Source organism: Terrapene carolina, unplaced genomic scaffold (assembly GCF_002925995.2).
Source record: "Terrapene carolina triunguis isolate 2854851 unplaced genomic scaffold, T_m_triunguis-2.0 Scaffold89, whole genome shotgun sequence".
Lineage (NCBI taxonomy): Eukaryota > Metazoa > Chordata > Testudines > Emydidae > Terrapene > Terrapene triunguis.
The window spans coordinates 27,152,217-27,171,888 of record NW_020664440.1 but is presented as its reverse complement, the minus strand read 5'-3'; the positions used below and the strand labels follow the sequence as shown (position 1 = coordinate 27,171,888).

Below are 19,672 nucleotides of genomic sequence, written 5' to 3'. Positions count from 1 at the left end.
ATTAGTGTTTTATTGCTGTTTTGTTTTGAGCAAGTATGTCTTTTTATGCAAAAATCATTGTTTTCAATATAACAGTTTTGAAATCAATGTCTAGCAAAGAAAAAATGGGCCCTTCCAGTGTTACATGGCATCTTGCAGGGCAAGCTCCACAAATGCCTGTGAGCTGTTTAATCTGTAATCACTTCCATTGAGCTTGGGAGCTATTAAAACTGCATCATGCACCATAAGCAATTCTAAATGAAGTCCTTCACGTGTAGGTGTGTGGTTACTGTATGTAGATATAATAAGTGTGGCTGTAAAAATAAATAGGTCTATACACCAGCAGAAATTTCTCATTACCACATCTGTAAAACTGAGCATCTTCGTAAAAATCAAAGACAAACCTCCACCAGGGAGATCCTTCTTGTGAGATGTATTTTCAAGCTACTAGTAATGTATAATCTAAAGCAGAGAGGGAAAAAAACCCTGCATTCAAATGCAGATTCACAGACTGTGTCTTATAAAGGGCCCGATTATTTTCCCATTGACTTCAACAGCAGCAGAGGCCAGCCTGCCGTCTAACTGAGTTTGCAGGAGAAAAGTTTTTATTTTGAAATACACATTGAAGAAAGTATCCAATAGTGGCCCCTAAATGCTCATGTCAAACTTCAGTGCACTCAGACTGGAGTGTAGTTTAGCGTACCAGGGACAACTGGACTCAGTGCCATAGATCGGAATCTACCTTTTTTCTCATGGAGGAGATGTATCGAGAGTAAAGACCTAAGATGGTAACAATACATGGAATTCTTGGAGAGTTTTGAGGTGATGGTGGGATTGAGACAAGGCAGTGTGCGGTCTCTTCTCTTCAGCTAGTTATGGAGGTAATTAGTAGGAGAATCAAACCAGCAAGGAGACAGAGAAAACTATGTATGCTGACAATCAGGCCCTTTAGGCTGACAGCAAAGAGAAATTAGCTAATATGATATCAGAGTGGGCATCTGTGTTTGAAGACCATGGTTTGAAGGTAAACACAAAGAAAATTGAAGTTGTGCAAGTAGGGAAAGTGTAAGAAGGGTGGTTGATTGACATTTCAGGAGAGAAGCTACTGCAGAACTACTAACTGTGGAATGTAACCTATCATTTAAATGAGCTTCTATATCAAATGACTGGAGGATAGCTAATGTGATGCCAATTTTTTAAAAAAGCTCCAGTGGTGATCCTGGCAATTATAAGCCGGTAAGCCTAACTTCAGTACCAGGCAAATTGGTTGAAACTATAGTAAAAAACTAAACAAAACAGAATTATCAGACACATATATGTACACCATTTGTTAGGGGAAGAGTCAACATGGTTTTTGTAAAGGGAAATGGTTCCTCACCAATTTATTAGAATTCTTTGAGGGGGTCAACAGACGTGGACAAGGGTGATCCAGTGAATATTGTGTACTTGGGACTTTCAGAAAGCCTTTGACAAGGTCCCTCACCAAAGGCTCTTAAGCAAAATAAGCAGTCATGGAATGAGAAAGAAGGTCCTCTCATGGATCCGTAACTGGTTAGGTGGTCACAGTTTTCAGAATGGAGAGAGGTAAATAGTGGCGTCCCCCAAGGATCTGTACTGGGACCTGTGCTGTTCAACATATTCATAAATGATCTGGAAAAAGGGGTAAACAATGAGGTGGCAAAAATTGTAGACAATACAAAGTTACTGAAGATTGCAGTCTGCTTTGGCCTTAACTAAGGGTACGTCTATACTTACCCGCTGGTTCGGCGGCAAGCAATCGATCTTCTGGGATCGATTTATCGCGTCTTGTCTAGACGTGATAAATCGATCCCGGAAGTGCTCGCCGTCGACGCCGGTAATCCTGCTCTGCGAGAGGAGTAGGCGGAGTCGACGGGGGAGCCTGCCTGCTGTGTGTGGACCCGCGGTAAGTACCTTTAAGTTCGAACTAAGATACTTCGACTTCGGCTACGTTATTCACGTAGCTGAAGTTGCATATCTTAGTTCGAACTGGGGGCTTAGTGTGGACCAGCCCTAAGAGTTACAAAGGGATCTTTCAAAACTGGGTGACTGAACAACAAAATGGCAGATGAAATTCAAGGTGGATAAATGCGAAGTAATGCACATTGGAAAACATAATTCCAACTATACATACAAAATGATGGGATCTAAATTAGCTGTTACCACTCAAGAAAGATCTTGGAGTCATTGTGGATACTTCTCTGAAAACATCTGCTCAATGTGCAGCGGCAGTCAAAAAAGCTAACAATGTTAGGAAGCATTAGGAAAGGGATAGATAATAAGACAGAAAATATCATAAAGCCACTCTATAAATCCCTGGTCTGCCCACACCTTGAATATTGCGTGTAGTTCTGGTCACTCCATCTCAATAAAGATATATTAGAATTGGAAAAGGTACAGAAAAGAGCAACAAAAATGAGTGAGAGTATGGAACAATGTCTGTATGAGGAGAAATTAAAAAGACTGGGACTTTTCAGCTTGGAAAAGAGACACCTCAGAGGGTATATGATAGAGGTCTATAAAATGATATGACTGGTGTGGAGAAAATGAATATGGAAGTGTTATTTATTCCTTCCCATAACACAAGAACCAGGGGTCACTCAATGAAATTAATAGGCAGCAGGTTTAAAACAAACAAAAGGAAGTACTTCTTCACACAACGCACAGTCAACCTGTGCAACTCATTGCCAGGGGATGCTGTGAAGGCCAAAAGTATAATTGAGTTCAAAAAGGAACTAGATAAGTTCATGAAGGATAGGTCCATCAATTGCTATTAGCTAAGATGGTCAGGAATGCAATCCCATGGGTGTCCCCAGCCTCCTGATTGCCAGAAGCTGGGAGTGAACGATAGATGATGGATCACTCAATGATTACCTGTTCTGTTCATTCCGCCAGAAGCACCCAACATTGGTCACTATTGGAAGACAGGTTACTGGTCTATATGGACCATTGATCTGACCCAGTATGGCTGTTCTTAAGCTGATTCGGAAAAAGAATTTGTGTACTTAGGAAGTACACTTAGCGCTACTGGAGAGACATCCGGAGAATTGAAAAGAAGAACCCAGTGTGCTGGGACAGCAGTGAAAAAGGTGGCAGGAGTGCTATGGGACCTGTAATTAAGTAACAAATTGAAAGGAAAAGTGCATGCTGCATGCATTTGTCCCTGCTTGCTCTATGGTTTGGAAAAGATGAGTCTTACAGAGATGGAAGAAAAGAAGATACAGATAGTAGAAAATAATATAGTGAGACAAATGGCAGGTAAGTGGAGGGTTGACAGAGTGCACCTGGAATTCATTAGGGGGAAGATAAACTTGGGACTCTCAGTGATAGATAGACTGACGTGAGTATGCTTGAGGAGGTCTGGACTTGTGAAAAGAATGGGAGAAAAATGAAAGCATGGGGGGGAGAGGAGAGCAAGAAAGGATGTGGAAGACCAAGGAAAGACCGAGGAAAGATGGAAAGACCCTGTCAAAAGAAGCTTGAAGAGAAAAGGACTACAGCTGCAAGACTTAAAAATCCATGCCATGGACAGGAAGGAGTGGCGAAGAACTGTGGGTACCTCAGACCCCATGTAAATAGGAAAAGGAGTTTAGTACAACGGATATATTTCCAAGGCAAAATTGAAAAAAACGCTCCAAAGCTAGAGGAACCAAACTTTATACTTCCCAAACTATGGGCCAAGTCATCCCCTCTGATCTGTCACTGGTATTGAGGAAGGAAGGGAGCAACAGGAAACAAGTTTAAGTGTCCCTAAATGTGCTGGATGGAGGAGAAATGAACCTTAGGACCATCATTTCCCTTCCCCTCCCAGTAAGCTTCCCTGCAGTCCCATGTAAGCTTCCCTGCAGAACTTCCCCACCTATGGAATGAGGACAGAGGTGTGGCTGGGGATAGCTGCCCTATGCTGCATGTTCCAGCAATCCTGCAGAGAGATGTTCACAGGAATGAATCATTTGGACCCTATCAGCACTAACTGCTGCACCATCCCCTCTATGCTGGCAGATGGAGATGGATTTTGTTGTCAAAAGGTGAGGGGGGAGGCGGAAAGCACAAGGAATAGCCCAAAAGGACTAAAGATCTCAGGATGGCCAGAGATCTGTGGGATTTTCCTACAGTTCTTGGGATATCCATGGTGTTTGGAAGAGGGAGCACACACCGGTTTGACACCATGAGGAGGCAAATCTACCACCTCCTTCCCCAAACCAGACTCTTTGGAAACTGGGCTACCGTAAGCCAATGGAGCTTTCATAGTATCTTGTGACCTCTTGTTTTTTCCCCCTGCAGTAGAATGTGATCTGACCCTAAAACATGACGATTCATTAGGCCAAATTCAGTCCCAGTTTACACCGTTTGCATTCCTAGAGCAGGACTGCTAGAAGCCGATGCTGCACAGAGCAGCTATCCCCAGCCACACCCACCCCTCAGTCCTCACTGAGGTAACAGGATCACACAAGGTGAACATCAGAGCAGAATTTCACTGCTTTTCCAACCATTTTCAGATAGAACTAAACTATCAATTTCTTTTCAATCTGAACTGCACACTTCAGCCCCCAACCTCACTACAGTGAGGCTGATTTATAACTGCTGCAGCCATTCATTTGATTTCCATTGCAAAAATTGTATTAAAAGACTTTGAGGAGGTGAGGGGGGCGGATTTCACTTTTAATCCTCCTGAAAGCAAGAGGCTGGCTAGGAACAAGAATACTGCAGCAAAACAGAATACAGCTTCCCACACAGCTTTGCTAATGTACCTTAATAGCAGGAACATTGCAAGCTGAGGATTATCTAGGCGTCTCCTGATCAAAGACTATCAGTTGTGCCAAGCTGGGTGGTAGTTTGGTAACATGGACAAATGCCTGTAGGGGACTAGAATAAGGCCAGTAAACTCAGTCCATGTGTGATCTAGGATGTAATTAAATCTAAGATTTCACCTGTGAAAGGCTACTGCACTAAAATCATTGCACCATCAAGCTTTTTGCTAATGCAAGCTTAAACATCAAATGAATGCCATTATAAACCTGACAATGTAAAATGATTTACTATTTTTAAAAATGTGATGAGATTTTTTTTTTTAACCCATCCTATTCTCACACTATTTCATTAATATAGGTGGTGGTTTCTTGCTAGCAGCAGCAGAAATGTAGTTGGGATTCTTACTGTCCTGAATGACTGATCTCACGAGTGAGTTAGAATGTCTTGGAGTTTTACTAACGTACGAGACATTTTATGGCTCTCTTTTCTGAATCCATTCTCCTGAATGGTTCTTTAGGCTAAATTATTCTGTAAGTGAAATAAATCAGTATCTTAACTGGATCTGTGCCTGATACTATTCAGGATTCCTTTGTAGAACCAGAGAAGTGATACTTTGCATATAAGAATAGTGGTCCATTTAAACAGGTTGAAAAAGATCCAGGTTTTACTAGAAGTGGATGCAGACTTTACACAACTGGTCTGCTGGGACCACTGACTTGCTTTCCTCCCCCAGGCTGTTTATTATTGCCATTTTAAATTTCTTCAACAGAGTGTTAGTCCTTTCCTAAGTATACTTAGAAACCATCGTCTCCAGCACTGCCTTATATCAATGCAGTATAACAATTCACACTAACATCATGACTTTGTTTTTACATAAACTGATATCGATTTGTAGCTTTGCAGGTATAAGAGCAAAATATCTTCCCTCTTTACAAATTCACATTTTGTGCAAAGCAACATTCAATGTAGCATCATTAGATGGGTGGAACTGAAGTTTTCTTTGTTCCAAACACACTTTTGAAACTAAAATAATTGAGCTTTTATGCTTACAAAGGAAAATAAGATTAGCATAATTCAAGTCTGTTGTGCACAACAGACTTGAATTCTCTCTCTCTCTCTCTCTATATATATATAATGATGCAGACCTTGAATATAAGGCTTTGATGTTGCTTACTTTATCACTGATGATTAACCAGGAAAACAAGAATTTAAGGAAACCATCAACTTGTAAAATTTTAAATAAGCAATACTGTAAAAAAACCTCAAACTCAGATGATACAGAGAGAGGAAAATCCCTGAAGGACTCCATAAAACTAAAAGTTAAAAACATTTAAAATGTCTAAAGCTAAATTATTCTTTAAAAACAAAAATCAAAAGCATGCCGAATATCAATGTCTCGAGGGTTAAAGACCTCATTTTCCAAAGCAGTTTAACATTAGCATTACTTACTGCATGTGCCAATCTCTCCTTATTTCTGCATACATTTTTGATCATCTTGAACTTCAGTGTGTTCAAAATGGTTAATTAATCCTGATCTATTTTTAATCATGTGTTTTGCCATGTTCTTCTACTGTGCTCAGATCTGTATTTGCAAATGCAACCCATGTAGCTATTGGCACCTGCAGTTAATTACACCCATTTACCTTTTCCCATTTTCAGTTGTGATCAGTACAATGCCAATTTATAAGACAGTAGTAAAGCATAACAAGCAGAAAGAGCTAACTGAAGAAGCCTCTTTGGGAACAATGTCAGCTACTTTAGCCTCTACCACATTAGATTAAACTGTCACCTACATTAGAAATTAAGAGCAGAGCGGATTAAAGTCTCCCAATTTTTCCTCTTTATTAAAAGATGGAAAATATATCAAAGCAGTGGCTAAAAGACATTTAAATGAACATGGACCCTAACAGAGACTTAGAGCAGCATGGCTATAAGAGGTACTAGCGTCTACCTGTCATATTAAGCTCTGTCTTTACATTTGAAATAAGTTTGATGAGAAAATTCTTAACAACCCACCATCAGCAGCAGGAGTGAAGAGGCCCTTACCTGCAGAGGAAACAGTGTGCTTATACTGATAGAGGGGTGGGCGTGTGGAGGAAGAGAGGGGTTAGGGAAAAGAAGGTGAATCTGTCATCATGTGGCTCCATTACCCTTCCACCCAAGACTACAATAGAAAACGCACAGTAGTTCCACTGCTGCTTTGTAGGTTAGAGGGCAGAAGTAAAAGATTCTTCCTTTTCCCCGGACCTCCAAAACGATCCCTAATTTGGACTGGGTACTGAAGGCAAGATTTAGAGCCAAGCGAAACACCATTTGAATGTATTTAATTAGAACGCCAATTTTTAAATGGCTGACATTTTGCATCAGTTCACCATGCAATGTAGAGAGAAAAAGACAAGTTACAGTGGTTCATTTTAGACGGACAACCTCTAATTTACAAAATTTCTTTCACGTAAGGCCAAATTTTGTGATTCTTTCTTAAGCCAAACTCCCACTGGACTTCATGGAATCTTGCTTGACTAAGGGCTATAGAAATTAGCCGTCATTTACTAAGGTCTCAATTCTGGAAGGTGTTGAACTCCCAACTCATTTCATTTAAATTAATACACACACACACACACACACACACAAAGACAAGTATCCATATGCCCTCGGCTGCCTTGACACAAAAGTGCATAGCAAGGAAAAAAAACAGAAAAGAAAAGAGAAAAACAACCTAACTGAAATGCAGTTATCCCATCCATTCGGACTTCAGTGGAGGAGCCCACACAAGACTGGACTCTAAATAATCAATGAGAGCAGGGTGCTCTCCATGAAAGGGGCTTTAGAATTTACTCCCCATTAAGTTCAAAATGGTCAGATGGTCATATTGTATGGTAATGAGGGCCATGGAAGTACCCATAGACTAGAGCAAATACAAACCCTTATCCCATGCTCTTTTCCAAAAGCTTGGAACTATTTTGAACTTAATGGGGAGTAAATTCTAAAGCCCCTTTCATGGAGAGCACCCTGCTAACAGCTAATCAAAATGGCAGCTTCTCAAATAGGCAGGGCCTTCATTGGTTAAAATCAAAACCTGCTAAGTATTTACAACACTCCTGTGAGGTGAGGAAGTCCCATTATCCAAGTTTTGCAGATGTGGAACTGGGGCACATAGCGATTATGTGACTTGCCCAGAATCACACAGGAAAGCTGAGGCAGAGTTGGGATCTGAACCCAGATCTCCCTGGTCCCAGTCATGAACCTATTCATAAAGCTATCCGTAAGAGGATATCAGAACATTATTGATTTTCAAGCTCTGGTCATATTCTGGTTTGAGGGAAGCTGTTGGCCATTTTCATTGTATTTTTCAATCTTATGTCAGCAGTGCCTAAGCCCTAGGATAGGTGCATTGTTGGTATAAATATAAATACATAAATCAGTACAAGAAGCCACCAGTGGCATTTTATACCATTTCTATCAAATACATTTTGAATTCTTCTTTTTTCTGCCACTGTGTCTTGTTACTTGCATATAGGACATTGGCAGTGCACAGTACTGGACCTGGAAAAGGTGTCACACATAGGATCATTCACTGTTCCTGAGTTATACCGTACCACTGGCTGTAGAAATTGGAGAAAAATGCCTGTTAGTCAGGCCTTATGAGACTCCACTCTAGCCTTGTTTTCAAGATCACAGTTCTCCACCTGGCTTCTCTGAGCCGAGCATTTATCCAATGTAGAAATATTCTACAACTTGTTCCAAAACCGTCCCACTCCAATATGAAGCCCATTTAGTTATGCATTTCTCTTACATGTAAGTTTCACTCTGCTCTGGTTCAGTTTACAGCTTCCATTGTTAAGCTCTTCTTTCATGTTCTGCAGGCCCTATGATGTCTGAACAAGAGGATAGCCTCCAAATTAGCTTTGGTATTTTAACCACTCTGCCAGTGTTTAGATTTGTTTACTTCATTTCACTTTCACACTGTCAGATGCCTTCTCTGCGATGGTGAACAGTAATTATTCATTAATTGCTGTTTCGGTGGTAGAAGTCACAGCCTGGTTCCGTTATTCTGATAGCATTCTTGGACTAGTCTCCTCCAACTCTTATACTAGTCTCAGACTATGCACTATCCTCGCCTTACCAGCATGTTCTAATACATGTCATCTTCCCTCCTGCTGACTAGCTGCAGAGTTTGTCTTCCCCTTCACCTCCTATTGATGAAGTTCTGGAGTGTCAGGATGCTTGTTTATTACATCTAGATGCACTTATACACTGCTTGTCAAAGTCATCTACTCTCTGCTGGATGCCATTTCTTAATTACTGTTCCATCTTTATTCTGGAGGGAAAACATCTATTCTCATCTCATTCTCACTTGTTCTTAGCTTCTGGGAAGATGGTTTCCCTCTAGAGATTCACTGTAAGGTTTTGTTTGCTGATGTTCTATATAACCATTTTCCTCAGGCTCTTGCTCAGCTGAGTGGATTCAGCAACCTTCACTCTGAAGCAGGGAATTTGCAATTTGCTGTGGCAAGTTCTTTTTTTCTGCTAGTGTTCATTTTGTCCTCCTTGCAGAACTGAAGTACTTTTCTTCTGTTAGAAGAAGAGGCAGAATATTTCTGCAGAATGGTCTGAACGGATTTATTTGATCTGAGGTTTCAGGTTCTTACATAAGACACACGAACACCACGTTTGAAAATGTTTTGTCTCTGGAATGGATAAGTGTCTCATTTTGCTTTTATGTCTCCACTTGAATTTGCACCCTTTTACAGGAATATTTGCTCCTCATCCTGAAATTATATCTTGCTTATTATTTCCTTAGCTGCTTTGATCTTCACATGCATTATTTCCTGACACAGTAAGTCTTAATGCTATGGTCTTTTTGCTGAATCTTGGCATTTTGTTCTTATTCTTGTATTCTTAGGGCTGGTCTACACTGGGGGGGGGGGGGGGGGCGTGCTTACAGATACGCAACTTCAGCTACGAGAATAGCGTAGCTGAAGTCGCCATCTCTTAGATCGATTTACCTCGTGTCCTCACGGCGCGTGATCGACGGCCGCGGCTCCCCCATCGACTCCGCTTCCGCCTCTCGCTCTGGTGGAGTTCTGGAGTCAACGGGGAGCACGTTCGGGGATCGCTTTATCATGTCTAGACGAGACGTGATAAATCGATCCCCGATAGATTGATTACTACCTGCCGATCCGGCGGGTAGTGAAGACGTACCCTTAGTGCTTAGTGTGACCAAGTGTCAGAGTCAAGTCCTTGTGGGGCAGTGTCAGTCACACTGGCTCGCAGACCAGGTTGGTCTCTTTGGCCCAGATTTTCAAAGGTTTTGGGACATTGCTGCCCTCACTCAGGGCTGCAATGCCTACATGATTTAGGAGCCTAAATCTCACTTTCAAAAGGGATTTAGGAGTCTAAATTCCATCAATGGGATTGAAGCACTTAAATCCCTTTTGATTAGGCTCCTAAATGAGTTAGATGTTGCAACGCTGAGTGAGGGCAGCAATGCCCAAGTGCCTTTGAAAATCTGGGCCCTTTGCTCGAACTCATGGATATAAATAGAGGATTAGCAAAGAGAGATAGGCAGTGCAACACAGAAAATTCCTGAGACTAGCCCACCTGAAAAGGAGCAGGGTCTGAGTGTTTGTAGGTAGGGACCTGCCCAATTCTGTGTTCAGTTACGAATAAAGGAAAATCATGGTAAGATAGGAATTTTGTGCAAAGTAAAGAAACAAATCTCTCCCCTGAGGGGCTTGTAATCTAGGTTACTCACAAGGCAGCCAATTATGTCCTGGGAATGATAAGGGTCATACTAAAAGATCATTATGTACACATCCTGGGTTCAGTGGTTTTTTTTAGAAGAGTGCAGGTGTGTTCCCTAATACGGTAAAGTGTTATTTTTAGGACCTGGGCAAGCTAAGTCAGACAAGAGGAAGGAGTAAAACAATGGAATCAGTATTAGCCAGTCTTCAATTTGAAATCAAAGTATCTTCCTTTTTTTCAGCTTTTCTATGCTAGTGATTAATTAATACCTGCTTGATCAGGGTTTGGGTTTTTCCTGAATAACTGAAGCTTCTCTCCCAAACCTGCAGTAATGCCCTGTATTTAGACTGCCATAGTACAATAGCATCTTAAATAATTGCTTGCGGGCCAGTTATTTTCTGTCCTTCACCAAGTCAACTTCTTGTGACCACACTTTCATTCTAGCATGTTTTCTTGATCTTTAGCCTCAGATGCTGTAAATCCCTGCACCTCTGCTGAATCACCATTCCTATGTATTAGGGACTGCTGGAAAATTACAATCATGGTGTTTTGATTTATTCACAGTTGGGTGCAGATGGCTCAAAGCAACTGCCAGAAAGGCTGCAGTCTTCTTCCTCCATGTTTCCTTACTGAATTAATAAAAAAATACTAACTTCTGTTTAAATTCCAAGGTTGGTACATTTCTTATCTATTCTAATATTGTGTTTTGTTCCATAATGAGCCTTAGGAAATGTAGCCCTTTGTAACTTTTTCTGTAAATGACTGTCAGTCTAGAAACATATTTTGACCTGCTCTACCTTTACATTTTAGCCATGTTCATTTCAATCTCATCAGAATTTTACAGGAAAACTGTCTCAGAAAAGAAATCTTATTTTCAAGCTTCTAAACAAATAAATTACAAAAATCACAGTTTAAATAACCTGATTTGATCATTGTAAAAAGAATCAACTACTGTACGTGCTTTTAAATATCTGGCTCAAATTTGATGACTTTTAAAACTTTATCTACTTGGAAGTTTAAATTTGATAAGATTCCTGTATAAAAATTCCTTCCAGAATAATAAATCCTCTAAATTCATTATTGAGGTTTCCTTATTTGGTGCTGCTAATATAGCCCCTTAACCACAGAAACCTCATTAACAGCTTTATAGCTCTTTGGAAGTAGCCTCTTGATTCAAATATTTTTCTGGAAATGTATGAAACAAGCTCTCTTGTTTCACTTGAGTTCTCAGGATAAAATAAACAAAGAGCTAAACAATGTGTGTACACTACATTTCCTGTTTTTGATAAATTCATCACAGAGATACACATGAAAACACTGAATTTACTTTAAAACAATTATTATTGATCAAGTTAGCTACCAATTTACAACATGTTAAGTAGTAACTACTGGGTAAATTTTTAATAAATAAGAGTGGTTTGTGGGGCATTTAGTTTTTCTTTTCAATTTGAAATGATTTACTTGTTTTAAAAAAATAAACAATTTATATCAAGCTGTGCAACTATACTTCCATGTTATGAGTCTATTTTAAGAATAAACCATTTCTCTTAGATTGAATCTCTTCACAACACACAGATTTTCTTGATTTGCTTTTTTAGAATTCTAGGTGCAGATGTTCCTAAGATATACACCAGATTCCAAAATGTTAACTTGGGCAGTGTATTATGAAGAACTTTTCAGAGATTCATGATTTTGAAATATACACTTTCAACAGCTGCTTCAGATGACAGCTAAACTATAAGAGTGGATGGTACCAATAAAAGGTCCAAAAAAAAGAAAAGCACCACTTCATATTTGTAATAAAACTGGAGACAGTGTCTAGTTAACATTTACCGCAGTCAGGAAAATAAACAGATGTTCAAGTCTTTGTTGCATGGCAACATTTAGAACCATCCAAGCTTCCTATTAGCAACTGTAAACCTGAAAGAAAACTCAGTTTACTTTTCTCTTGGAATTTTAAATGGAAAACCTATTGCATCTTTCTTCTAATGGAGAAAGTTTGCTAATTAACAACAAAATATTTGACTGTTATGAATTGATTCATGAATAAATAGTAGAGTCCTAATTAAGTGGAAAAATTCCATTTTCAGAACAATATGGCAGATTTTGACTATCCCTCAATATTCTGATCCCCATTTGCATGGATGGTAATTGCATGCACATTTTTGTGCGCACAATTATTAAAACTTGGGCCTTAAATAGATTTTCTGCTTGCACTTTTATGTTCTATTACTCAACTATTTTAAGACCGCTTGATAAATGAGTGTATGTCTATCTATTTACTTACTTAGGTGAGGGGAGATATTCCAGCATTTATGAGTCTACTACTCTAAAATTAAGCTACTGAGGGTATATCTAATGGAAAAAGCTATTTTTCAAACTCTGATTTGCATGGCTTCCCCCGTCCACATCTCAAGTCCTGTTGCGTTTTCATTATTTATTGAAAATAGTTGATAGTACTGTCAAATTAGTAGGATTAACCTACTTTAAAGGAAATTAGACCCCATTTTCATGCCCAGATCATTAACACCTATTTATTATTTCAGCTTCCATCATATGCTACAAAATGGCCAGTTCCCTGTGGATAATACAGATCCATGCTTATCTCAGCCGCTGTAGCATCCAAAATAGGAATATAGACCACTACTAGAAGCCAACATACTGGATGAGATGAACCTTTGAACCTGGATAGCTATCCCAGTGATTAAACTCCGCACAAAAGTGTGTTTCTCCTTCCCCTCCCCTCCCCTGCCCAGTATCTAACTCTTCACAGTGTGTGTGAATTTAGTAGTTATGGAAGTGAGGGACATATTTGGGGGGAGAGAGGAATTTTGCAAGCTCCATGCAAGTCTGCCACTTAGCCTCAGTTTAGATATTAAAATAATCCCGGGTAACTGTGTGCAATTCTCTGAATTTCTCAGATGGGTGGATTATTGCTCTCATATATGGATGACTTAAGATACACTATGAATTCAGGTGTTCAAAGGTGAAAGGCTAGTGCACTGAATCACTATCCATGCAGCCCTCTGCTTTCTATGGGTCACTCTGTGCTCTTACTGACAGCTCATCGCTCTTTCATTGCAATGCCTAGGTAAAATGGGATCTCAGAAATGTTAGCTACTCATTTGTGCAAGCAGGTCTATAGTGCGTTAAGCAAACAAAGTAATTCCTGAAAAATTCCACACTGACTTCACTGGGCATCAGGGCTGCAGGCTCAATCTCATAGTCTATACCTCCCAGAAGAGCTTTCTCTCTGCCTCCCGCTCGCATGTACATAAGCACCTTCTCACCTGTAAAAGACCAGGGTTGAAAATTCCCCTTGCAGCATATCGGTCTATGACTTGGAGGAAAATAAATTCCTTTAGAGCAACCAAAAGAGGATTTTCAAAAGTGGGAGAGGGAAATTACTATCAAAGGAAAAATATACTGTGCTTACGTATAAATCTTAATAAAAACTTAAGTGCCAACCACCTTTACCTAACAAATTTTTTTTAAAGGAAAGGTAAAAAGGAATAGGCTGATAGTTTTCCCTTCCCACCCCCTCCACTTCCTGCTTCCAGCCATTTTCTCACTGATCTAAAACTAGCCATGGGAAGATTTGGCTGTATTAGTTCCAGGCCCGTGTAAGTGTAACGCCAACAGACCCCTGTTGGGGGCGGGCAGGATCAAACCTGGGGCCTCTGGAACTTAGTGCATGAGCCTCTACCACATGAGCTAAAAGCCAACTGGTCTGTTAGCTAAGGCTGTAGAGCAGACTCATTTTTTCTCTCTCCCTGTTAGTGGTCTCTAAGTGCTACTAGATGGGACAGAACACCACACCCGGGGAGGTGTGGGTTACATAAGGATAAACAAGGGAAGGGCAATACAAGAAAAAAAAGTCTGTATTGGGCATTACATTGTGTTGGATAATGATCTGCCAATTATTCATCCTTAAAGCTTCTCCATATCTGGTTTCTCTTTCTGAGCCAAGCCCAAATGCAAGGATATTGCAGGGAAATGAGTATTGTTGTCTATCCAACACTGCACTTTGCCTGAACTCTATCATCACTTGAGTGATGTACCTCTGCGAGTGCCGCTCTAGAGCTATCCTCTCAAGTGCACTGAAGATGAAGCCTCAGAGTCCTCACAAACATTCCCATTATTCCTCACCGTGGTACTTTTTGACATGGCACAGAAAATCCTTTCAGCATAAAAATTGCTCACAGCAGACAAGAAAAAGGTATAAGCAGTACCTAGCGAAAAGATGCACAAAAAGACCTGTCCTCCCGTGTGGTTATCTTAAATAAATAGAACAAGACATCCAAACTATCGAGTTACATTAAATGGTGGTCTTTATGACATCTGCCCTGCCCATCTTGCATTGTTTAGATACCCCTGCATGGCCTTCTGTTATTTCAAGAGGTTTTTTTTAAAAACTCTACCAACCTGGAACTGCCTACTTTAGATAAAAAGCAACAAAGAGTCCTGTGGCACCTTATAGACTAACAGATGTATTGGAGCATTAGCTTTCATGGGTGATGAAGTGGGTATTCACCCACGAAAGCTTATGCTCCAATACATCTGTTAGTTTATAAGGTGCCACAGGACTCTTTGTTGCTTTTTACAGATCCAGACTAACACAGCTACCCCTCTGATACTTTAGATAAAGCTTTTTTCAGGCTAGTTTCCCCCAACATTCCCCCAACCCTCGGTTTTGTAGGTTTGAGAGAGGAAGGCAGTGACAGGCAGCTCCAAGTAACATGCAGACCAACAATGGAACGCTCACACCTTTTACAGCATGTAATGTATCCGTATGTTCTCCAGGAACACCACAAAGTACAGCTAAGCAGGGCAGAAACAAATTCCACACTGAAGTAATAATGCGACCCCGATAAGGTTAACTTTGTAAATGGCATGAGAGACAGGTGCCAAATGCAGCATCTACAGCTCTAAGAAATTTTTTTCTTTAGTTTATTAATATATAGACATCTATTCTTCAGTGCTTGCCAGCACCTCCCATATTACTTTCTGTACCGGCAGGATTCAATTATAGCTGTATCTTCATTATGTAATGTTCATTTTATGTTCTTAAACATAATTCCCTCTCAACCTGAGTTTAAGTCACTGAAGCTAGTCACTCCCTCCCCTGATTTTCACATTATAAACACCCCCACTCCAGAGTCAATATAATTTGTTACAGCAGCATGCTATATCCCTGTCATTCTCCTAAGCAACAGGAAAATATAATTGCAAGTCACTTTAATTAAACATTTCAAACAGCAGAAACGTGAAGGAAAAAGGGCATCCCTCTTTTGTTTTTCCCCTCAAATATGATGGCATCCTTGCATGGTTAATACTGCTGCTTGCAACTAACACATTCTATTTATTCCACATACAAACTAGCAGTGTTTGGGGGTTTCAAAGAGCGTTCATGTGTTCTTTACCTTGTAGCAAACATTGCTCTCAGAGAAGAGAAGGTAGCAGCATCTTCTTTTAAAGCCTTCAGCTCATTACGCAGCTTCATCATTGTCTCCGTAACCATAGCTTTCTCATTTTCATACTTGCTTTTTAAGTTGGCAAGGGCTACCTCTGCAGTCTATTGTTTACCAAGAAGAACAAAAATGTACCAGTTAGCTAACCACTTTATGAAGGGTTTCATTAAGAAGTTTTTAATCTCCATTCATATAATGGAGCATTTACTTAGTACTGAAATGTTAAACTTCTAGTCAATTTTTCCTGGACAGATTAAATGAATTGCATATTAGGATATTGGAGACAAAAAGAGAGTTTGTTTCCAACCATAAAGCACCATCCCAAGGCAGTCAGCCTGAGGATATTTAGCTAGTTGTATATATATTCCCAACACTACTTTGTTGAGTCAAATGCTATTGTAAGTTATATCAACGCCAACAAAGATGCAAAAAGCTAAACAGTATAAATTAAGGACTTAATCTCGATTTGCAAGTTATTGGGGCTATAACTACATATAGCTTCTAAACTGCCCCAATTTTCAGAATGGATTACATTTTTCAAACAGTAATATTACAAACAAGATGAGTACAAGTCTATTTCTGAAATAATGTACTATATAATTATTATTTATCTTAACATCTATGCTTTGAGATCAATTTGAATTTACATCACCTTAATTTTAGATTAAATTAATGAAGCATTTGTCAATTTAAGCCCTAGAAACAGCTGATCACAATTATTCTAATGTACCTGTGCTACTATGGTTATCAAAATGACATCATCCAGTTGCCAAAATTTAAAAATCTCTATTTCTACTTGTTTTTCTTGCCTTATTCTGTTTTTTTTTTTTTTTTAAAGTTCTTATACCATTACCATCACCAAGCAGTGTTTGAATTGTATGTGCGTGCGTGCGTCTATGTATGTGTATGTATAAAATCTTAGAAAGGACATACTTTTTACAGTCCCTTTAAGAGACCAGCAAACGTAATTCTTTCAATAGAAAAATAATGTTTACCTTTTATTTTCAGTGAATTCAATGATTATTGATCCATTACACTACATATAACCTAATATGTTTTAGGCTGTCACGATTGAAGCTTGCCCAGAATGCTTTGTCAGTGTACTTACTCCTGATCTTCAACAGCCCACTATTCCAGTTCAGAGAAGATGCCAATAGCGTTACATTATGTAGGAATGTATTCATATATTCCCTGGGCACTAGACTGAAGCCACTTTCCATTTCTCTTGTCATTTCAGCTAAACTGGAACTCATGAAATGCAAAAGTATGTCAAGGTTTTGACTCCCTGGACTGCAAAACTTCAGCCCTTAGGCCTGGTCTACACTAGGGGGGGTGTCGATGTAAGATACGCAACTTCAGCTATGGGAATACCGTAGCTGAAGTCGAGGTATCTTATTCCGACTTACCTCCCATCCTCACGGCGCGGGATCGACGGCCGCGGCTCCCCCGTCAACTCTGCTGCCGTCCCTCACTCTGGTGGAGTTCCGGAGTCGACGGGGAGCGCGTTCAGGGATTGATATATCGCGTCTCGATGAGACGCGATATCTCGATCCCCGATAAATGGATCGCTACACACCGATACGGCGGGTAGTCTGGACGTACCCTTAGACTATGTACATGGAGTGAAATCCAGGCCTCACTGATGAATGGGAGTTTTGTCACTGACTTGAATGGAGCCAGGATCTCACCCATGACTGCAGTGTCTAACACATGTGGCAAATGGCAACAAGGGTCATTCTAGCCAAATTTTCTTTAATGCATTTGCTTATGATATAGCTGTGTAAAACCCTGGGTTTCATCTCTGCAAAACCTGCTCACCTGTTTGTTGGCCTTTAGCACAGTTCTTAGGGTTGCTATCTGTTCTCTCTTGGTGCTTAACAGGGACTTCAGCTTCAGGATTTCCTCCATGAAAGCTTCCTTGTCTTTGTCCACTACCGGCCCAAGTTCTTGGGTGGCAACACGCTGCCTGGACAACTCGGTTGTTCTGTCCACCGCAGCTTGTAGGTGTTTGATCTGATCGCGAATTATAGCGATCAAGTTGTAAATGTTCATGGGTTCCTTCCGAGGATCTGACACAGGAGATGGGAGGGATGACACTGGAGATGGACTACTGTCACCACTTCCATTCTCTGCCTTTCCTAGGTCTATTGATAGCAGCCCTTTAGAGAGCAGGATCGGCGACCTTCGACCTTTGCCCTCTGGGCTGCTGCGTCCTCCTTTACCCTCTTTGTAATAATCCAGCATCACCCTGTTTGGAGTTTCATTGTTGCACATGCAGACGTGGTGATACAAATTGGCCAGCTCCTCACTGAACGTGACTAGTTCATCTTGGGCTACACTGAGACTGCCCTGTGTTTCTCCAGCAACGTCGCTTACTTTCTTCAGCTCCTTCTCCAGTCTGGCTACCTGTTCTCTATCTTGCCTATTAGATTTTTCTAACAAGGTGATCTTTTCAGTAAGAGCTTGGCTTTCAGTCTCATATCTGTTCTTCTCCTCCTCATATTTAGACTCACACTCTTCATATTTGCCCTTAAGGACTTTAAGCTCTTCTTTTAGGTCACCAATCTCTGCCACGGCCACTTTGTACTTGCATTCTAGGATCTCTGGCCCATTGATGTCAACTTCATAATAATCTCCATCTTCATGGCTGTCACGCTCCTTCTCATTGTCAAGAGCAGACTGACGTTCCTTGCTGACTTGGAGTTTTTTCATTGCATTAAGGTTCTCTGTGAGCCTGCCAACTTTCTCATGCTGCTCTGAAAGGGCTCCCCGGGTGTTCTCCAGCTGTTTCTGAGACTCTTGGAGTGTAGATAACAAATTAACTTTTTCTCTTTCCATCTGAAATACATAAAGTCAGACATTCATTCTCTGGAAGCAAATATTTGTGCAGCTTTATTCTGTACAATCATATGAGAAAATGGTCAACAGTCAATCAAAGGTCAGACAACTGCAGAAACTCGGTCCCTTACACTCTGTGGAAAAGGCAACTCCACTTATATTAAACTCAGTCTCAAAACCTATTGGCACCATTACTAATTTGCATCATACGGTGGTTCTTATATCCATTAAGGATTTTCAAACAAAAACATTCTTTCCTGTTTTACCTTCCCCTTCCACAGTTTGGGTCCCTTAGTAAAACCATTATCCGTTCAGCCAAAGCTGATGTAAAAGCTGGTGTTGTCCTGTAAAGTGCCTAGGAAACAATTGGGCATTGTAAAAATAATAAAAAAATAATAAAAATGTGAAGACAGTCAATAGCGGCAGTTTAACATAGCACTATCAACCCCCAATTAGCCCTGTTAGCAACAGAAAAAGATAAGACATCAAACTATTGTCACCCCACAGTGCAGCACAGGGCACTAAACCTTCAGGGAACGCTTGAACTGGTCAAAACTAGTCTTGTGTTTTTCTATAAAAAAATTCTAAATCAAATTTTTTGAACTTTGTTTATTTTGGTGGGAAAAAAACATGGGAGGGGGAGTAAAATGACACAGAGGTGAACCTCCCCCTCCCCCCCAGTCTCACTTAATCTTCTTTTCCGGTGAGGAAAGTACAAAAGTGCTACTTTCTTCCATCTAAGTTAAAAAGTGAAAATTTAACTTCCCCTCAAATTTTTATATATTTTCTTTCCCCCACTTTTTGGGGTATTACTATTTTTTTTTTAAGTGGGCATTTTCTCACAATTCTAAAACAATTTAGGGATTTTC

The 19,672-nt window shown here is 40.2% G+C and overlaps 1 protein-coding gene across 2 annotated transcripts in view; it reads right to left on the bottom strand.

Annotated features, from left to right (window-relative positions):
- BICD2 (BICD cargo adaptor 2) overlaps positions 1 to 19,672 on the bottom strand; it is a 151,919-nt gene that overhangs the window by 6,266 nt on the left and 125,981 nt on the right. For both annotated transcript variants that reach the window (XM_026650305.2, XM_026650303.2), the window contains exons 5-6: positions 17,784 to 18,803; positions 15,918 to 16,069 (exon numbers count right to left, since the gene is read on the bottom strand). In XM_026650305.2, the coding sequence (XP_026506090.1) occupies positions 15,918 to 16,069; positions 17,784 to 18,803 (1,172 nt within the window). The remainder of the gene's footprint in view (positions 1 to 15,917; positions 16,070 to 17,783; positions 18,804 to 19,672) is intronic.